Source organism: Nicotiana tabacum, chromosome 6 (genome assembly GCF_000715075.1).
Source record: "Nicotiana tabacum cultivar K326 chromosome 6, ASM71507v2, whole genome shotgun sequence".
Taxonomy (NCBI): Eukaryota; Viridiplantae; Streptophyta; class Magnoliopsida; order Solanales; family Solanaceae; genus Nicotiana; species Nicotiana tabacum.
In genome coordinates, this window is record NC_134085.1 from 205136991 (window position 1) to 205154302 (window position 17312).

The following is a 17312-nucleotide window of genomic DNA, read 5'->3' on the forward strand; positions in this document are numbered from 1 at the left end:
TTTGGTTTCGTTTCGAAACTCCTTTAAGAATAGGCTGAAATCTAAAGAATAATGCTAGCAATGGTAGACTTTAGAGGAAGAAGATTTTAATTAAGGAAGAGGTAGGTTTAGTTATTTGTTTTAAAATATATCATAAAAAAAATAATGACATGGACTCCACCTAGGCTTAAAAGTTGGTGAATGTTGTGCCACTATGGACAACTATTAGTAATAGGGGTATTTGTGTTTACTTTACTAACGACGGGGGTAGATTTGAACGGAAATTATTAGGGAGGGTAAATGTTAACCATTTTTAATAGTACAAGGGTATTTTGCCCCTTTTTCCATTTTCTCATTTACTGGTAATGCCGGCAACGAAAATTATCAACAAAAAAAAAAAAGGTGATCTTTGAACATCAAAACCCTATCAAAAACCCTGCACTTTCTTCAACCTCAGCTTCCATGGTTTTCTAACGAAACCTAAATCTCAAACAGTGCATTTTTATACTGTAAAAATGTCAGCTTCTAGATTGTTCTTTCTACTCGGTGCCTCTATTGTCCGAAACCATAATAAGCCTACAAACACCTTTACTCCATTCAGCCCAATTCGCTTCATAAAGCCATTGGCTTCGCCTGTTGTACGGTTCCGCAGGTACAATTGTACCTCAGCTACACTTGAGACCAATACAATCGAACCAGTGGTCAATACTAGAAATCATCCGTGGCCTGAATGGGTAGCTTTCGTGGACCGTTTGAAAAGCAAAGGATACGTCACTGAAAGTAAGAGTGAAGATGGTGATGCGAGTATTTATACGGATATGACTCTGTTAAAAGATGCTTGTCTTAACTTCTCTCGCGACCGTTCCGACATTTTTAAGTAAGAAAGTTCTGCTTTTTACAGTTTAGCTGTTGCAGTGCACATTGCTTGTCAATGAAATTAAGTAAAATGGGAAAGAAAGAGCTGGTGTTACAGTCTTAAAACGTTTCCGTTTGCAATTTAAGACACTCATTGGCTCAAAGATTGAAACTTTCCTCAAGGATAAAATGATGTAGTTTTTTTGATAAGTTAAATTGATAATCTACTTAATGTCTGTTATACTTTAGATTTGTGGCCGTTGGAATAATAATGGGAATCCTTTTTATGCATCCTTGGTTTCAATTTTCAAATTTAGAAGAGGCTAAAACAAAACACAAAAAGGATAATGATGATAATATTAATAATAAAGTAAAGTAAATGAAATTAACACATTTGACTTGGAAATTGTCTGTATTGGTTGTCAGAAACTTTCTAAATGTTTGCATCTCGAGGAAAGACAGAGACTACAATATCTGACTGAGATTGTGTATTGCAATTCCCACCTCAACTGAAATTTGAAAGCATATGTGTATTACTTTGCAGAAAGTTGTCCAACCAAGATATGCAGACAGTTGTGGAAAAGGGCTGCCCAAATCTATTCAGGAAGGTCGTTAACTCGGGGAAAAGGCTAAGGCTGCATCTAAACCTTGATGAAGGAGAGGTGAGTTGCCTTTCAAATTTTTAAAATTCATTGTTTCTTAATTTCTCCGGACCCCACTTGTCGGATTACACTTGGTTTGTTGTTGTTGTTGTAGTATTGTTTCTTAGTTTCTATTCAGGACGAGTTATATTGATTGCAGTTCAAGTGTCATCTTCTTTCAGTGAGCTTGTTCTTTGAGGGTTTATGTAAGGAACTTACTTGCAGGTATGCGGTGCTTGCATTCTCCGTGGATCATGTGATAGGGCTTACTTGATATTGAAGGATGATGAGGGTGTTGCACGTACAGTAGATATTGTGCGAGTCTTGCTTATCTATGCCTTAGATCCTGCCGTTATCTCAAGCGGAGCAATGTCTCCTGGTAGAGAGCTTATTGAAGTATCTTCAAGAAAATTGCTCTCAGAGTTGGTTGAATTAAGCGAGACGCCTTTTGATCCTGAGCATCCAAGACCTGCTCCCAAGGACTCTCCACAAAAAAAACAGTCTCTTCGTTCAAGAAAGGATGGTCGGGAAGATGTTCAAATGAAAAGAAGAGATTCAATTGGTCTTGAGTAAGTCTTCTTGAAGGTTATTATGATTTTTTCCTTAAAAGGAAAATACTGTAGTTCTTGCAGAGTAAAATGGAATACTGTAACTTATGTGCCTTGATATCAATACCGTTCAAGTTCCATTGATATAACATAACTTGTACGTCCTTTATCCTGGACTACAAAAGTCTAAGCAGGAAAACATTAATTCTATTTAAACTTGATTAACCATTCACACATTGTTGAAATTTTGCACTAATATGTATTAAAAGACTAATTATTAACTTATGGTGGTTAGCTTTTTATATGATAATTATACCCGAAGGAAAAACCTAACCCTCCAGTAGAACTTCTTAATGCTTTTACCATTAACTTCTCCTCAATCCATAAGCTCCAATCTTATCAAGTTTTTTAGAAAATGTATTGGCCATTATGTTCTACTATATCTATATCAAACTTCGGATGTTCGTGGTTTAACTGTTAACTAATAAACTCTAAGCTAACTTAGGATAAGGGATAGTAAGTTGAGAAAGTTAGGACCACATTGGTGTGAAGTGTGGACATGATGGTTATTGTTACTATTGTGGGGGTCAAATGGTTTTGTGGCCCATTACAAACTTGTTTTTAGTTTTATGACCCCATCTCTTTTTTTATACATGGGAGATTTGCGTTTACACATAAGAGATCTAAAAAAGATATTTTCTTAATTTCAACATTGTAAAAAACCATGGAGGCCTAAAACCTCCTATTTTATTGTGGTCAGTGGCTGCTCATACTGATTTATTCAAGCGAATAATTGTACTTCTTGTAAGAGGTTATTTATAGATTTCACCTTTCCTATTTTAAGATTTTTCTTGTTGCTTATAAGTTGAAATGCATTGGGATGAGATAATCATTTTTCAACAGTATTAGATTCTAAAATCAAAAATTTGATACTCACTGGAATGTACCATGCTTCTCTGTAGGGGAGATAAAAAACATTCTAATGTCGATATGAAGCAAGGAGATTGGATCTGTTCGCAGTAAGTTCTCAGTTACTTTGCCATGTGTGTTTGTGTTTTACCTGTATGTTTGATATGCACTCAATAATTCTGTCTAAGTATTATTGGAGGACTTCACAATGAAGCTTTCCATCCAATGAGTGGTCTAGACTCTGATTGGATTGTCAGAGTGCCCAGTTTCTTTTTCCTTCTTATTAGATTCGGTAACCTTTTCAAAAACCGCACAACCAAAACCTCTATCACTGCCAATCCCTGGGGTAACAGTGGGTCCCCCCCCCCGGGTGATTTGAACCCCCAACTGGAGCAACCCTCCCTCGTCCTCTTTTTTCTTCCTTTTGATGTCACTTCCTAGTGCTCACATTCTGGGCTTGTCCTAACATTGACTTGCTGCAGATGCGACTTTATGAACTTCTCCCGCAATGCACAATGCCTGAGATGCAAAGCAGAAGGACCTAGTCAAGATGCTCGTGTGTCAAAGGTTCAAGAAATGAAAACTGGAGATTGGACTTGCCCACAGTATGTTGTTACGTCATATAATTTACCAGCTACTAAATATTCCATAGGTTTCCTTTTCTTCTTAATGAAAACTAAATATCACGCAGTTTATCCAAAAAAATATACTGCTGTTATGAAGCAGATCTATTCTTAAAACCTCACTTGGCAAATTATATTGTTTCATAGTTTATGAGTCAACTGTGGATATCATTGGCCTACTATAAATATTACCGACTTACTCTCTGTATAAACTGATATCAGTTCGCTATAAACATGCTGAGTGTACCCTTCTGCAATATCACATTGTTCGCTTATGATGAGAAAATACTCGTCCTTTTTATTAATCTAAGAACAATATTAGGATGTTGTTGAACTGATCTCGTTATTGTAGCCTTTATGGCTCCTTCCAACTCGTTTCCCTTTTCCTTTTCACTGGTGTGGGTTCTCAATTCTCTTCTTTCTTCTTTTCTCTTTTTTTGGGTCTTTGTAGATGTGCCTTCATGAATTTTGCTAGCAATACCAAATGCTTACGCTGCCCAGAGCTGCGCCCAAAGAGACTGCTGAATCCGGGAGAGTGGGAATGCCCCTCGTGAGTAACTTTTCTTTGATGCTGCATGGGTGGGTTTGTGGATTCTACTCATCATACTTTTGGATTCTTGTACAGATGCGACTTCTTGAACTACAGAAGAAACATGGTCTGCAAGAAGTGTGATTGTGAACGTCCCAGGGATGCAAAGAAGCAGTCAAAATACGAGCAGCAACTTTGGACAAAGCCTTACTAACGTAGTTTAAGATCAGCTCATACAATTGATCAAGGATATCATTACAACAAATATGGTTGACTTACTTTTTTGGTTCTTCGGGCGAGTGGATATGAAAATGCGAATAACATATATATATATGCTTGCATTTTTCCCTCTCTATGTTACTTCAGCAACTGTGAGATGTTTGTGAATTCTTTTGCTATTTTGTCCTGTGTAATAACTTGTAATTATAACATTACGTAGAATCTTAACAGTGTTCACTTTTGTCTTCGCTTGATGATTAATAGAAGAGAAATGCATGGGGTTAGCTTATAAACTTTTTTGTTAAAAGAAAATGAGAATTCCTTAGAGGAAATATTCAAGTGAAAACAATAGAAACAGAATCATGTAAGTACTTTCTGTGCTAGTCGAAACTTCTTAATTTAAACTTGGTACATGAAACAGGAGATGGTAACTTTATTTAGGAAATTTAACTGCTAAAGTGTAAAACACACAATTTCTCACCTAATTGGTTAATTAGATAGTAAGCAATAGATCAAGTAGTAGTTAAGTGGGAGAGAAACGGAGAAGTCAAATTTTTTATTGCACTTTATGTTAGAACCTCCATTAAATGAGCTGCAAAGACAGAAGTATTGAAATCTATACTACAAATGAACAAAAGCAAAATCAAGTCGTGACAATCTTCCACTATATCCTATTAGTCGGTGTGTATGACAAATATATAACATTGCCCAAAACAAAGGGCGGCTCTCTATGACCAAAGCGAGAAAAAATTTCTACGCATCTTTCTGCCAAAGAATTTAACTCATTCCATGTGGAGAAAAAAACCGAGAATCGAGTCTCTCTGGAAACAGCTTAATTGGCTACAGGCACACCTAGCTCACCAAGTTGATGAGGGAAAGCAACCTCTCCAGCAGCAGCGACATGCCTGCGCTGCCGCTCACGAAGGTAAAGCACTGTTAGAAGGCATACAAATAGGGTAAGAATTGTTGCATTTCCTTCCTCCATTATGACATCCTCCACCCATGCTTCCACTTTGGGATAAAATTCTGGTAACGAATCAATTATGTGAACCTACATGAAAAGAAAGCGCCAATAAGGGGGCCATATCAATATCACTAACTTGTTTCAAGTGAAAATGATAATGATATTGCTATATATTTTTCTACTATTTCTTTCTCTCAAACTTTGACATCAGTTACTACAGCCTCTCCACTGTGCAAAGTAAGCGACCCAAAAAATTTTAGGAAGAGAAAGGTAGAATAGAATGTGCACAAGTACCACTGAATTTCTACATCAGTTAAATCTGTTTATTGCTACATGTAATCAAGGAAATAAGATGATCAGCATTCCTCCTTGGTCCAAGCAAAGATTTGCCTGCAAGCTGAGCAGCCCAACTAAAGAAAGCAACCACCCCCCGGCCCCGCCCCGCACAACAAGACCAAGAGAAAAACCCTTTCCGCTCCATCTAACATCATTAAACAGTCTAGAGACACGAGAAAGTTGAAATAAAACTATTCCTTTGACCTTACTGTTATTACATACTACGATACTAGGAGAGCACAGAAGTCACGCTCGGCTGATGATGGACTATACTCAGCTCATTTAGTTAATTTGATCTCAATTTCTTCAAGGCAATGCCTTTGTAGTCTTGGTTTTTATGGGTCTCTTTCTAACTATATTTCCTAAGTCCCTAATCCTAGCAAAAATTACAACTCTGTCTAGCGGCATATCATGTCTCTTTGTAATACCACAACCTTGAGGATATCTCTCACATTGCCATCCCTCTGCTCACAATCTCCCACAACTTCCACCATGGCCGGCTCTACTGTTATCACAAGTAAGGCTTGTGCCTTAGGCCCCAAATTTGGGAGGCCCCATTTTTTTACAAATAATAGTTTTATAGCTATTTAAAAAATAATAATATTTAGTATTTTTAATACAAAAAGTAAAAAAATTCATATAAAGAAAATAAAACTTTTTAGATAGATAAATAAAGTAACCATTTTACTTACTAAAAATAGGTAGAATTGTTTTCTCAACGTTTCAATTTAAGTTGATTTGACAATTTAACCTTTTACTCTTTTACTAGAAAACGTGTAAAAAATTTACTTTTCTTCCTTAATTTGTTCAAGTTAACTTTTCTTTTCCCTAATCTCTTCATATTTCAAAAAACCCTATATTTTTTCTGTCTTTCTCTTTGATATTCTTATTCGTCCCCTTTCTCCAATCCAAGATTCCATTACTCATCTTCTTTCTCCAAGATTTCATTAGTTCAAGTGTTCAATAGTCTTTTAAAAGTTTAGGCCTCACATTAAACTTACTTTAGGCCACACATGTGCTTGAGCCGCCCCTGACTTCCACTAAATCATCCAGATTTAACACTGCCTGCTAATTATGATAACCTTTAGGCTTTGACATGGAAACAGTACTCTGAAGCATTTTATGATCCCATGGAAGCCTCGAGTATGTAAAACTAGAGTATTGTACCATGCTTTCACAAAACTAGCACGTTTACTCCTCCAATCGCGTGCTTGTAAACTACAACAAGTAGGCTCCTTCTTACCCTACAGTGTTCAGGGTTTGCATTGTGCTTTGTCTTCTCCACTCTCAAAATTCTCCTCCTGAATTCCCATTGGTCCATCCATACTCTACACACATGCAGAACCCAAATATGGTGATTATTAGAACCACCATTCCACAGTAAGCAAATGTGGAACTCTAGGTTTTTCTGTACTAGCAAATCCAATTATCTTCTGCAAATGCCAAAGGCAAAGTCCCTCAGACAATCAGAGAAGCCTCATATCTCTGTACCAAATTACTGGTGATCCCTTTAGGATATTTCTGATTAGTGTTCTCTCTTTGTCACAGTTTTGACTAGGGAAACAAGAGATCATCCAACGAATGTATGAGCTCAAAGGGGCTAAATGTACTGAAATACAAAATGAACAAAAAAGTATCTGTGTGCCCTGTGTGCATGTATTGTATGCGAGTAAAAGAAATAGAGGAAATATTTACCAAAAAACTATTGGCGTGGTTTTTCCTAATCCACAAGCTTGCAAGGGCCAATGTTACAGGCAATTTTGCAGCATTATCAATTTCTAGTGCCTGATCGTAGTAGCGTTTGGCAAGATGAAGATCAAAAGGTAGTCCTTGGCCATGCTCATGCATGTAACCAAGATTGAACATAGCTTGAGCATTAGATTGGGATTTGGCGTGCATATAAGCCTCAGCTGCACGTTCATAGTCCCGCTCAGTACCCTATTAAAAGAAACAGATGATTAGTCTTCCAGCACTTCATTCATGTGCAAGTCAAGCCAACGAAAGAGGAGAGTATGAAAAAGATAAATTAAGGTTACTGCTACTGAATGTAAACTAACATACCCGACCAGAGTAACATGCGAAGAGCTTAGAATAAGATAAACAACTTCAGGCTACTGCTAATGAATGTAAACTGCTAATAAATGTAAACTAACATACCCGACCATAGTAATATGCGTCTCCAATAAGCAATGCAGCATGTTCATTACCCTGCTCAGAAGCTTGCCACCACAAGGCATGAGCGCGTTGATGCCTCTCTTCATCACTGCAAACTCCAGATTCTCCCAAACACATGCTTCTTTCTCCATATTTGTCAAGGATCCATGCAGCATTACTTTGCGCAATCTCATAGCCTAACTCTGCCATTCGCGAATACAAAAGGAAAGCCTTGCCCACATCTCCTCTCAAATATGACTCTAGTGCCCATCTAGACAAAGAACTCCATGGTCCACGTTCCGCAACTAGTTTGTACAAGGCAGTTGCCTGAAAAAATGGAGGGCAGGTTTAAAGGGGGGAGGACCACAAAATGGCAAACAGAAAAAGAAAATACATCCTTTAAGGCTATTTATATGCTATTTAAGAAGACAATAGCACTTCTTAGAATTTGACACTGTAAACATAAAAGTTTCAGCAACTATAATATCATGCTTCTCTCCTTTTTCTCAGATTAAGGAGAGTAGCTCTGAAAGCTATGCGCCGCTGCACCTCTATAGAATCTATCTACGACTCTACACAGCGCTAACTCCTCTTTACCCAAAAACATGTAGAAAAGATATGACTTGAATATTATCACTACACCACCTAGTAGAGAACAATTACTCAGCCGATTCCATTTCATATAATGGTTTCGATTAGGCATAGAGTTTGAGACGTTACCTTAATTTATTTATTTTTGATAAGTAAAAAAATTAGGTTACCTAAGATGTTGCTTTAATTGTTTGTTATATTTGTAGTACTAGAAGAATATATCAAGCAATAAATAGTTAGTTTTATAGAGAAAGTCTCACATCAATGTTTAGATGCTAAAGAGTTAAATGAATTTCAATTCTTAGAACTTGTCACAGTTGTACAGAATAACATTAATAATATATTGGTGTCAAATAATTTGGAATGTCTCAAAATGAAAAGTGACATATAAATTGGATCGGAGAGGATATATTTCCATTCCACTCTATCAATTATTCAAGTCAAAATATTATGATGAACGCATGGCTACGAGACCTAGTTAGGAATTAAAAGCCACTTTTTAAATAAGGTCACCAAGAAACAACTAGCCACCAAACCCTTAGCAAACACGTCCTTTTTTGGGGATAAGTGTTGTAAAGCAAACAAGTCTTGTATGGTGTTGCAGTTCAGGCAACGTATAGGAAAGATAAACCAACAACCAAGTTCATTCATGAGAAAGTAGAACATAAGATACTGATATAAGGTCGATAATCCCAGTAAATGTATGCGTATATGACTAACTGTATTTGACTCACCAGAGGAACATTTTTCTTATAACCCACACCAGTTTGGAACATTTTCGCCAGTTGATAAAATGCTTTTGGTTGACCGGCATCAAAAGCCGCTGAAAGATATTTGAATGCTAATTTCACATCCCTCTTCACCCCAATTCCTTTAAGAAACATGACTCCGAGGTTGTAGAATCCACCAGCCTCTCCATTTTCTGCAGCCTTCTCGAAATACTCTTTTGCCTGCAAGAGTGAGCTACCAGTGAGTCAACTGAATCCTAGACATCTTTTTCTATGCAGGCTACACTAAGAATCTAATGAATGAAACTTAAACATAAAAATCAGTAATCGGTGATCATATATGAGTGTTAAGCACATGAAAATGAGCAGACCGTTGAACTAACAACAATATAGTGTGAAAGATAAAGGCAATCCCATGGATAGAAAAAAGGAGATCCAAATTACCCTATTGTTTATAAGGGGGAACCAACGACCAAAAGTAGGAAAAATCTCTCGGCATTTAGTTGTCCAAAAATAGCAAAGAAAGAATAGAATTTTACCTTAGTGTTGTTCTTTTCCACTCCGTATCCTTTGACATGGAGATAGCCTAAACCATTGTAAGCAGAAAAAAGTTGTTGTTTGGATGCAAGAGTAAGCCACTCTAATGCCTTGGTAAAGTTCCTTTGAATTCCAGCTCCTCTTGCATAAATCTCCCCAAGAAGTTCCATAGATCTTGCCTCACCCTTCTCCACTGCCTTCAGAAACCACGATAATGCCTTGGTGTGATCGCGCCTTACTCCCCTTAAACCAAAGTAGTAGAATATCCCAATTTTGTACATTGCACCAGCGTTCCCTTTTTGAGCCTGGTATTCCAAAATCTGGAAGTCCTCATCTTCCTCCCCTCGTGACTTCCTCAAGGCTTCCTTATTTTCTTCTGCTCCACTGTGTATCCTCACCGGTTCAATCACAGGTGAGTCCTTCGATATCAGGAAACTGTTAATGGCTACCTCTGCCAATTCAGCATACAACTTTACAGCTTTATCGTGCATCTGTGATCAAACAAACAGTCAACATATATGAGAAATGATAAATCTTTTCTTTTCACTGCAACAGAAATGATACATTTTCTATATTTAGAAAATTTTTTCCTTTAAACTTCTCATTTTACAAATGACTTATAGCCAGACTACAAATTTCAAAATTCTCTATTTCTTTCTTGAACTGTATGCCGAGTCAATGTGCAACGCATAAATTGAGATGGAGGGAGTATGTAAATGCAAAGTTGAGGAATAAAAAACTCACTTCTTGGCGAGAATAAGTGTAAGCAAGTGCCATTTTGGATTGCATATTGCCGCCTTCAGCAGCAAAATGGTGGTATAGAAAAGACTTAGCTTTATTCCTCTCTCTTCCAATTCCCATTCCGTACAAAAACCCTAAAATCGACTGCGCGTGGGGGTGGCCAGCTGATGCAGCCGCTTCGATCTCAGACGCCGCCTCCTCCATCGCCCTTTCATCGCCTCTGCTTGACGCCTTAACTATCTTACTCACCGTTTTATAATACGACCCTTCATCTCCAAGGTTATCGTGAGGCGCAACAGCGGGCTCGAAAATCGGGCTCCATGAGCCCGGATCGAGCACGTAATCGGGCTTTGCTTCGGAGTCAATGAAATCGTCGAATCCAGTATCTGACGTGTCATCGCCGAGATTTGTAGAATCACCGGCTGCTTCTGCGAGGTCGTCTTGAGAGAGGACGAGCACTAATTGACGGCCGAGTGTAGAAATTGGGAGAAGTGCGAGAAGTAGGAGAGCAAAGCTTAACCTTCGGATTCTTCGATTTCTCATCTCCTTTATTGAGTTTATTTCTTAATATTTGAGGTCGGAGATGTTCGCCGGCGGTCGTTAGTTGGATTCCGGTGAAGTAGTTGAGGAAGACGGGAACATACATAGCTCTTATCGTGTGTTTTGTTTGCCACGTCAGCGGTCGTCACGTACACCACTAATAACCTGCCACGTCATTGGAGTCTTGCAAAAGAAATAAGATAGTGAAAACTCAATAAAATATGGCTCAACTTAGCTGGAGTTAAGAATAAAATTAGAGCTTCGTGCTGATAACGTGTTATGAAATATAACCCAAAATAACAATATAGAACAAGCAAAAACAAACTAAGAGATATAGAGAGAAAGAGAGGAAGAGAGATTCTTATTTCTTCTTCAATTGTGTATTTTTCCTATCTATTACAAGGCCTTTATATAGGCATAAAAAGTGAAGAAAATATGTCATGGAATATGTCATTGAACATACAAATTATGTCATTGAATATGTCATTAAGCATTTTAGCTAAAGATCATGGAAGAAGAGTAGACATCCACCATAATGTGATATTCATCATAACACTCCCCCTTGGATGTCAATAGATAATGTGCCTTGTTAAAAACTCTCTAAAAAAATATTGGGATGTACATAATTATTTATGATATGCATTGCTTGCTGCTTCATTAAAAACCTTACCAGGAAAACCCAGTGGGACAAAACCTTGACTAAGGAAAAGAGTGCAGCGTATAGTTACTCCCCCTGATGAAAAATCTCTTAATGTCTCGAAGACGACGCATTCCAATCTTATATATCAACTTTTCAAATATTGAGGTTGGTAATGCCTTAGTGAACAGATCAGCCAAATTATCACTTGAACGAACTTGTTGTACATCTATTTCACCATTCTTCTGAAGATCATGAGTGAAAAAGAATTTTGGTGAAATGTGTTTTGTTCTATCTCCTTTGATATATCCTCCTTTCAATTGAGCTATGCATGCAGCATTGTCTTCATACAATATTGTTGGAATATTCTCTTTCGAAGAAAAACCACATGTTTGCTGAATGTGTTGAGTTATAGATCTTAACCAAACGCATTCTCGACTTGCTTCGTGAATGGCTATTATCTCTGCATGATTTGAAGAAGTAGCAACCATAGTTTGTTTTGTCGAACGCCATGATATGGCTGTACCTCCACTTGTAAATAAATAGCCTGTCTGAGATCGACCTTTGTGTGGATCAGACAAATATCCTGCATCTGCATAACCAATCAATGATGGCTTGGATTCGTTTGAATAAAATAAACCCATATCAATGGTCCCTTGGAGGTATCTGAATATATGTTTAATACCATTCCAGTGTCTTTGTGTTGGCGAAGTACTAAATCTTGCCAATAAACTTACTGAGAAAGCTATATCTGGTCGGGAATTATTGGCAAGATACATTAATGCCCCAATTGCACTAAGATATGGTACTTCGGCACCAAGAAGCTCTTCATCATTTTCATGAGGTCGGAATGGATCTTTCTTTATATCAAGTGATCTCACAACCATTGGGGTACTCAATGGATGTGCTTTATCCATATAGAATCGCTTTAAAATCTTTTCGGTATATGTTGATTGATGGACAAATATTCCATCTTTCATATACTCAATTTGTAGACCAAGACAAAATTTTGTCTTTCCAAGATCTTTCATTTCAAATTCTTTCTTCAAACAGTCTACTGTTTTTGGAAGCTCCTCAGGAGTTCCAATGATATTTAAATCATCAACATACACAGCGATTATAACAAATTCAGATCCAGACCTTTTTATAAAGACACAAGGACAAATTGGATCATTCTTGTACCCTTCTTTCAACAGGTATTCACTCAGGCGATTGTACCACATACGACCTGATTGTTTCAATCCGTATAAAGATTTCTGAAACTTTATTGAACAAGTTTCTCGAAAACTTTTATATGCTTCTGGCACTTTAAATCCCTCAGGTACTTTCATAAAAATTTCGTTGTCTAATGATCCATACAAATAGGCTGTAACAACATCCATTAGATGCATATCAAGTTTTTCTTGCACTGCCATATTTATGAGATACCTGAAGGTGATAGTATCCACTACAGGAGAATATGTCTCCATATAATCAATTCCAGGCCTTTGGGAAAACCCTTGTGCCACAAGTCGTGCTTTATATCTAACGACTTCATTTTTATCATTTCGTTTCCGCACAAAAACTCATTTATACCCTACTGGCTTTATGCCTTCAGGTGTTCGAACTATGGGTCCGAAGACTTCACGTTTTCCAAGTGAAGTTAACTCTGCCTGGATAGCGTCTTTCCATTTTGGCCAATCATTTCTCTGTCTACATTCATTGACAGATTTTGGTTCAAGATCCTCATCTTGTTGCATTATTTCAACAGCAACATTATAAGCAAAAATGTTATCGATAACAACATTATTTTGGTTCCATCTTTTCCCGGTTGAGACGTAACTTATTGATATCTCTTCATTTTCATTATTTTCAGGTACCTGGACCTCCCCTAAGGTCTTATCATTTGTTACGTCTTGGGGCTCTTCTTGATCCACTGCCTCCGTGTTATGTTCACTTTGATCATTTGCTCCTTTTCTTCTTCGAGGATTTTTATCTTTAGAACCGATTGGTCTACCACGTTTCAAGCATGGCTTAGACTCATTTGCTTTAATTAATTGTCCTGCCGGGATATCAACTCGAATTGGTGCATTAGCAGCTGGAATATGTGACTTGGTCACCCTTGGTAGGTCAGTGAATGCATCTGGCAATTGATTTGCAATATTTTGCAAATGAATAATCTTTTGAACCTCTTGTTCACATTGATTTGTTCGAGTATCTAAATGAGACAGTGATAATGCATTCCAATCTATATTCTTTTTCAGCTGCTTATTTTCTCCCCCTAATGTTGGATATACTGATTCATCAAAATGACAATCAGAAAATCTTGCCGTAAATAAATCTCCAGTCATCGGCTCTAGATATTTTATAATTGAAGGAGATTCATATCCAACATATATCCCCAACCTTCTTTGAGGACCCATCTTTGTGAGTTGTGGTGGAGCAATTGGAACATATATCGCACAACCAAAGATCCTAAGATGGGAAATATTTGGCTCCTGACCAAAAGCCAATTGCAATGGGGAGACTTTATGATAACTTGTGGGCCTTATCCGCACAAGTGATGCTGCGTGCAAAATAGCATGACCCCATACTGAAATGGGAAGTTTTGTTCTCATAAGCATTGGTCTAGCAATTAATTGGAGGCGTTTGATCAATGATTCTGCTAGACCATTTTGTGTATGAACATGAGCAACCAGATGCTCAATGGTTATCCCAGTTGAAATACAATAATCATTAAAGGCTTGGGATGTAAACTCACCAGCATTATCAAGACGGATTGTCTTAATTACATAATCTGGAAACTGTGCTCTTAGCTTTATTATTTGAGCCAACAATCTCGCAAATGCCATATTGCGAGTTGATAGTAAGCACACATGTGACCATCTTGTAGAACATGTTGTAGATGCATCTATCAAAACCATATAATATTTGAATGGTCCACATGGAGGGTGAATGAGCCCACATATATCACCTTGTATACGTTCCAGAAATGCAGGGGATTCCATCCTAACTTTATGGTCTAATAATTAATTTTCCTTGAGAACATGCAGCACAAGAGAATTCCTTAAATTAAAAAATTTCCTGATTCTTCATTGCATGTCCATGTGAATTTTTAATTATTTTACGCATCATATTAGAACCAGGATGGCCCAACCGGTCATGCCAAATAATAAAATTATCTTGATTAGTAAACTTCTTGTTTACTACGGCATGTGTTTCAATCCTGCTAATACTTGTGTAGTATAAGCCGGAGGAAAAAGCGGGTAACATTTCAAGCACATATTTCTTACCGGACGTTATTGTAGTAATATAAAGATATTCAATCTTTTCATCATTTGTAGTCTCAATATGATAGCCATTTTGGCGAATATCTTTGAAACTTAATAAGTTTCTTTGAGATTTACTACAATATAGTGCTTCATCAATAGCCAAATTTGTTCCTCCTGGTAGTAATAAATTGGCTCTTCCAGAACCTTCAATTAATCTTGTACTACCGGATATTGTATTAACATTCGCTTCTTTCATTACCAAATAAGAGAAATATCTCTTATCTTTTAAAATAGTGTGTGTTGTAGCACTATCCAAAAGACATATATCATCTTTATTAATCTTGAGTCCAACTGAAGACTGTGGAATTTTCATATTCTTCATAAAAAAGACAAATAATACATCATAAGAAATATGAAAGACAAGCAAAAAAAACATTAAGAAATACATTAGAAATATAGAAACTAGCAATACATGATGTATTAGGAAAATACACTCAAGAAAAAATAAACTAGTTGCAAACATAAACATAACAACTTTTATAACTTCATTCCCAGTAAGATGATTCATTCTTCAGTCAATATCCTCAAAGAAGTCTCCAACTTCTAAATGAGTAATATTTGTTAGGCCTTCAAAATCATCATCTTTATATGCAGGATGTGTCTTAGAATCATATTTATTTGAGGGACCTGCTTCATCATTATTATTTTGAAAGGTCAAGTGTGCCTCCACATTATTTTCTTTTTTCTTGAGGGAGGCTTGATAAAGTTTGACAAAATGTTCTGGCGTACGACAAATGCGCGCCCAATGACCTCTCATACCACATCGGTGACACATACTAGCTTTACCTTTTGAATGATTAATTTGAGAACCCTTATTGTTCTCCAATTTATTTCCACCATAATGACGATAATTGTTTCGCCCCCTGCCACGTCCACGTTTATGACCATGTCCACGACCACGGTAATTATTTTGTTTTCTTTCAAACTTATCATATGTTGCTATAGCATTTACTTCCGGAAATGGAGCTGACCCAGTAGGACGGGCTTCATGATTTTTCATTAATAGAGTATTATTCTGCTCAGCCACAAGTAGGCATGTGATTAACTCAGAATATTTCTTAAAACCTTTTTCACGGTATTGTTGTTGTAGCACCACATTTGAAGCGTGAAAAGTAGAAAATATTTTTTCCAATAAGTCCTCATCTGTGATAGTGTCTCCACATAATTTTAATAGAGAACTTACTTTAAAGATAGCAGAATTATACTCACTTACAGTTTTAAAGTCTTGCAACCTTAAATGTATCCACTCATACCGAGCTTTTGGTAATACCGTAAGTTTTAGGTGGTCATATCGATCCTTCAAATTAATCCATAATTCAAGTGGATCTTTTACTGTTAAATATTCAGTTTTTAACCCTTCATGTAAATGATGGCGAAGGAAAATCATGGCTTTCGCTTTATCCTGATTTGATGCTTCATTTCCTTGTATAATCGTATTTCCAAGACCTTTAGCGTCGAGGTGAATTTCAGCATCAAGGACCCATGATAAATAGTTCTTCCCGGTGATGTCAAGTGCCACAAATTCAAGTTTTGATAAATTTGACATAGTGAAAACTATCATAAAAGATGAATAAGTTAGAGAAATAATTATAATAATAAACAATTAATGAAACAAATCGATTAAGGTAAAACAAATGAAAATAAAGCTATATCATGTTAGCAATCTACTATTTCATTTTATTCATGCCATAAAATAGAAACTATATATTATTTCATTTCACTTTATATTATTGATATATATATATATATAGAATTTAACGTTTTATTAGTTGCAGTGACTAGATAATGTATACACTACATACATAATGCATACATTGTTTTTTAATGGTATTGTGTCAGGTGTGAAAAACAACATGATAAACAAAAATATGAAAAAGGGAACAACAACATGAATGATGTAAATTATCAAAAATTGCAAAGAAAAATTTAGGTTGTAAGAATTAAGCATATGATATATGTACTGCCATAAATAAAATGATTATAATGATACATACCTCAATAAAATATGGCTCAACTTAGCTGGAGTTAAGAATAAAATTAGAGCTTCGTGCTGATAACGTGTTATGAAATATAACCCAAAATAACAATATAGAACAAGCAAAAACAAACTAAGAGATATAGAGAGAAAGAGAGGAAGAGAGATTCTTATTTCTTCTTCAATTGTGTATTTTTCCTATCTATTACAAGGCCTTTATATAAGCATAAAAAATGAAGAAAATATGTCATGGAATATGTCATTGAACATACAAATTATGTCATTGAATATGTCATTAAGCATTTTAGCTAAAGATCATGGAAGAAGAGTAGACATCCACCATAATGTGATATTCATCATAACAGTTAGTACATTATTATTAAGAATTAAAATCTATTTGCTAAATCAATTGAAGATAATTCAATAGTAACTTTTTTTTCGTTGGTTTAAGTATTACCGAATTAGACAAACAATCACATCACATTGACTTGAGAC

At 36.4% G+C, this 17312-nt stretch overlaps 3 protein-coding genes across 3 annotated transcripts; 1 reads left to right on the forward strand and 2 right to left on the reverse strand.

Annotated features, from left to right (window-relative positions):
* Positions 1–333: 333 nt before the first annotated feature.
* On the forward strand, positions 334–4536 carry LOC107761055 (zinc finger protein VAR3, chloroplastic). Its single transcript, XM_016579223.2, has 7 exons — positions 334–856; positions 1379–1496; positions 1701–2044; positions 2986–3042; positions 3415–3537; positions 4007–4105; positions 4181–4536. Exons 1-7 carry the CDS (start codon positions 495–497, stop codon positions 4296–4298), a joined length of 1221 nt encoding a protein of 406 aa, XP_016434709.1. The 5' UTR covers positions 334–494; the 3' UTR covers positions 4299–4536.
* Positions 4537–4831: 295 nt separating this feature from the next.
* Positions 4832–11272, reverse strand: LOC107761054 (ERAD-associated E3 ubiquitin-protein ligase component HRD3B). The gene is made up of 6 exons (XM_016579222.2): positions 10358–11272; positions 9616–10104; positions 9083–9298; positions 7761–8084; positions 7299–7541; positions 4832–5354 (listed from the first exon to the last, which is right to left on the reverse strand). The coding sequence occupies exons 1-6, from the start codon at positions 10895–10897 to the stop codon at positions 5136–5138; spliced, it is 2031 nt and encodes a 676-aa protein (XP_016434708.2). The 5' UTR covers positions 10898–11272; the 3' UTR covers positions 4832–5135.
* Positions 11273–15269: 3997 nt separating this feature from the next.
* LOC142181540 (uncharacterized) lies at positions 15270–17006 on the reverse strand. The gene is made up of 2 exons (XM_075254457.1): positions 16837–17006; positions 15270–16396 (listed from the first exon to the last, which is right to left on the reverse strand). Exon 2 carries the CDS (start codon positions 16386–16388, stop codon positions 15354–15356), a length of 1035 nt encoding a protein of 344 aa, XP_075110558.1. The 5' UTR covers positions 16389–16396; positions 16837–17006; the 3' UTR covers positions 15270–15353.
* Between the last annotated feature and the right edge of the window lie 306 nt (positions 17007–17312).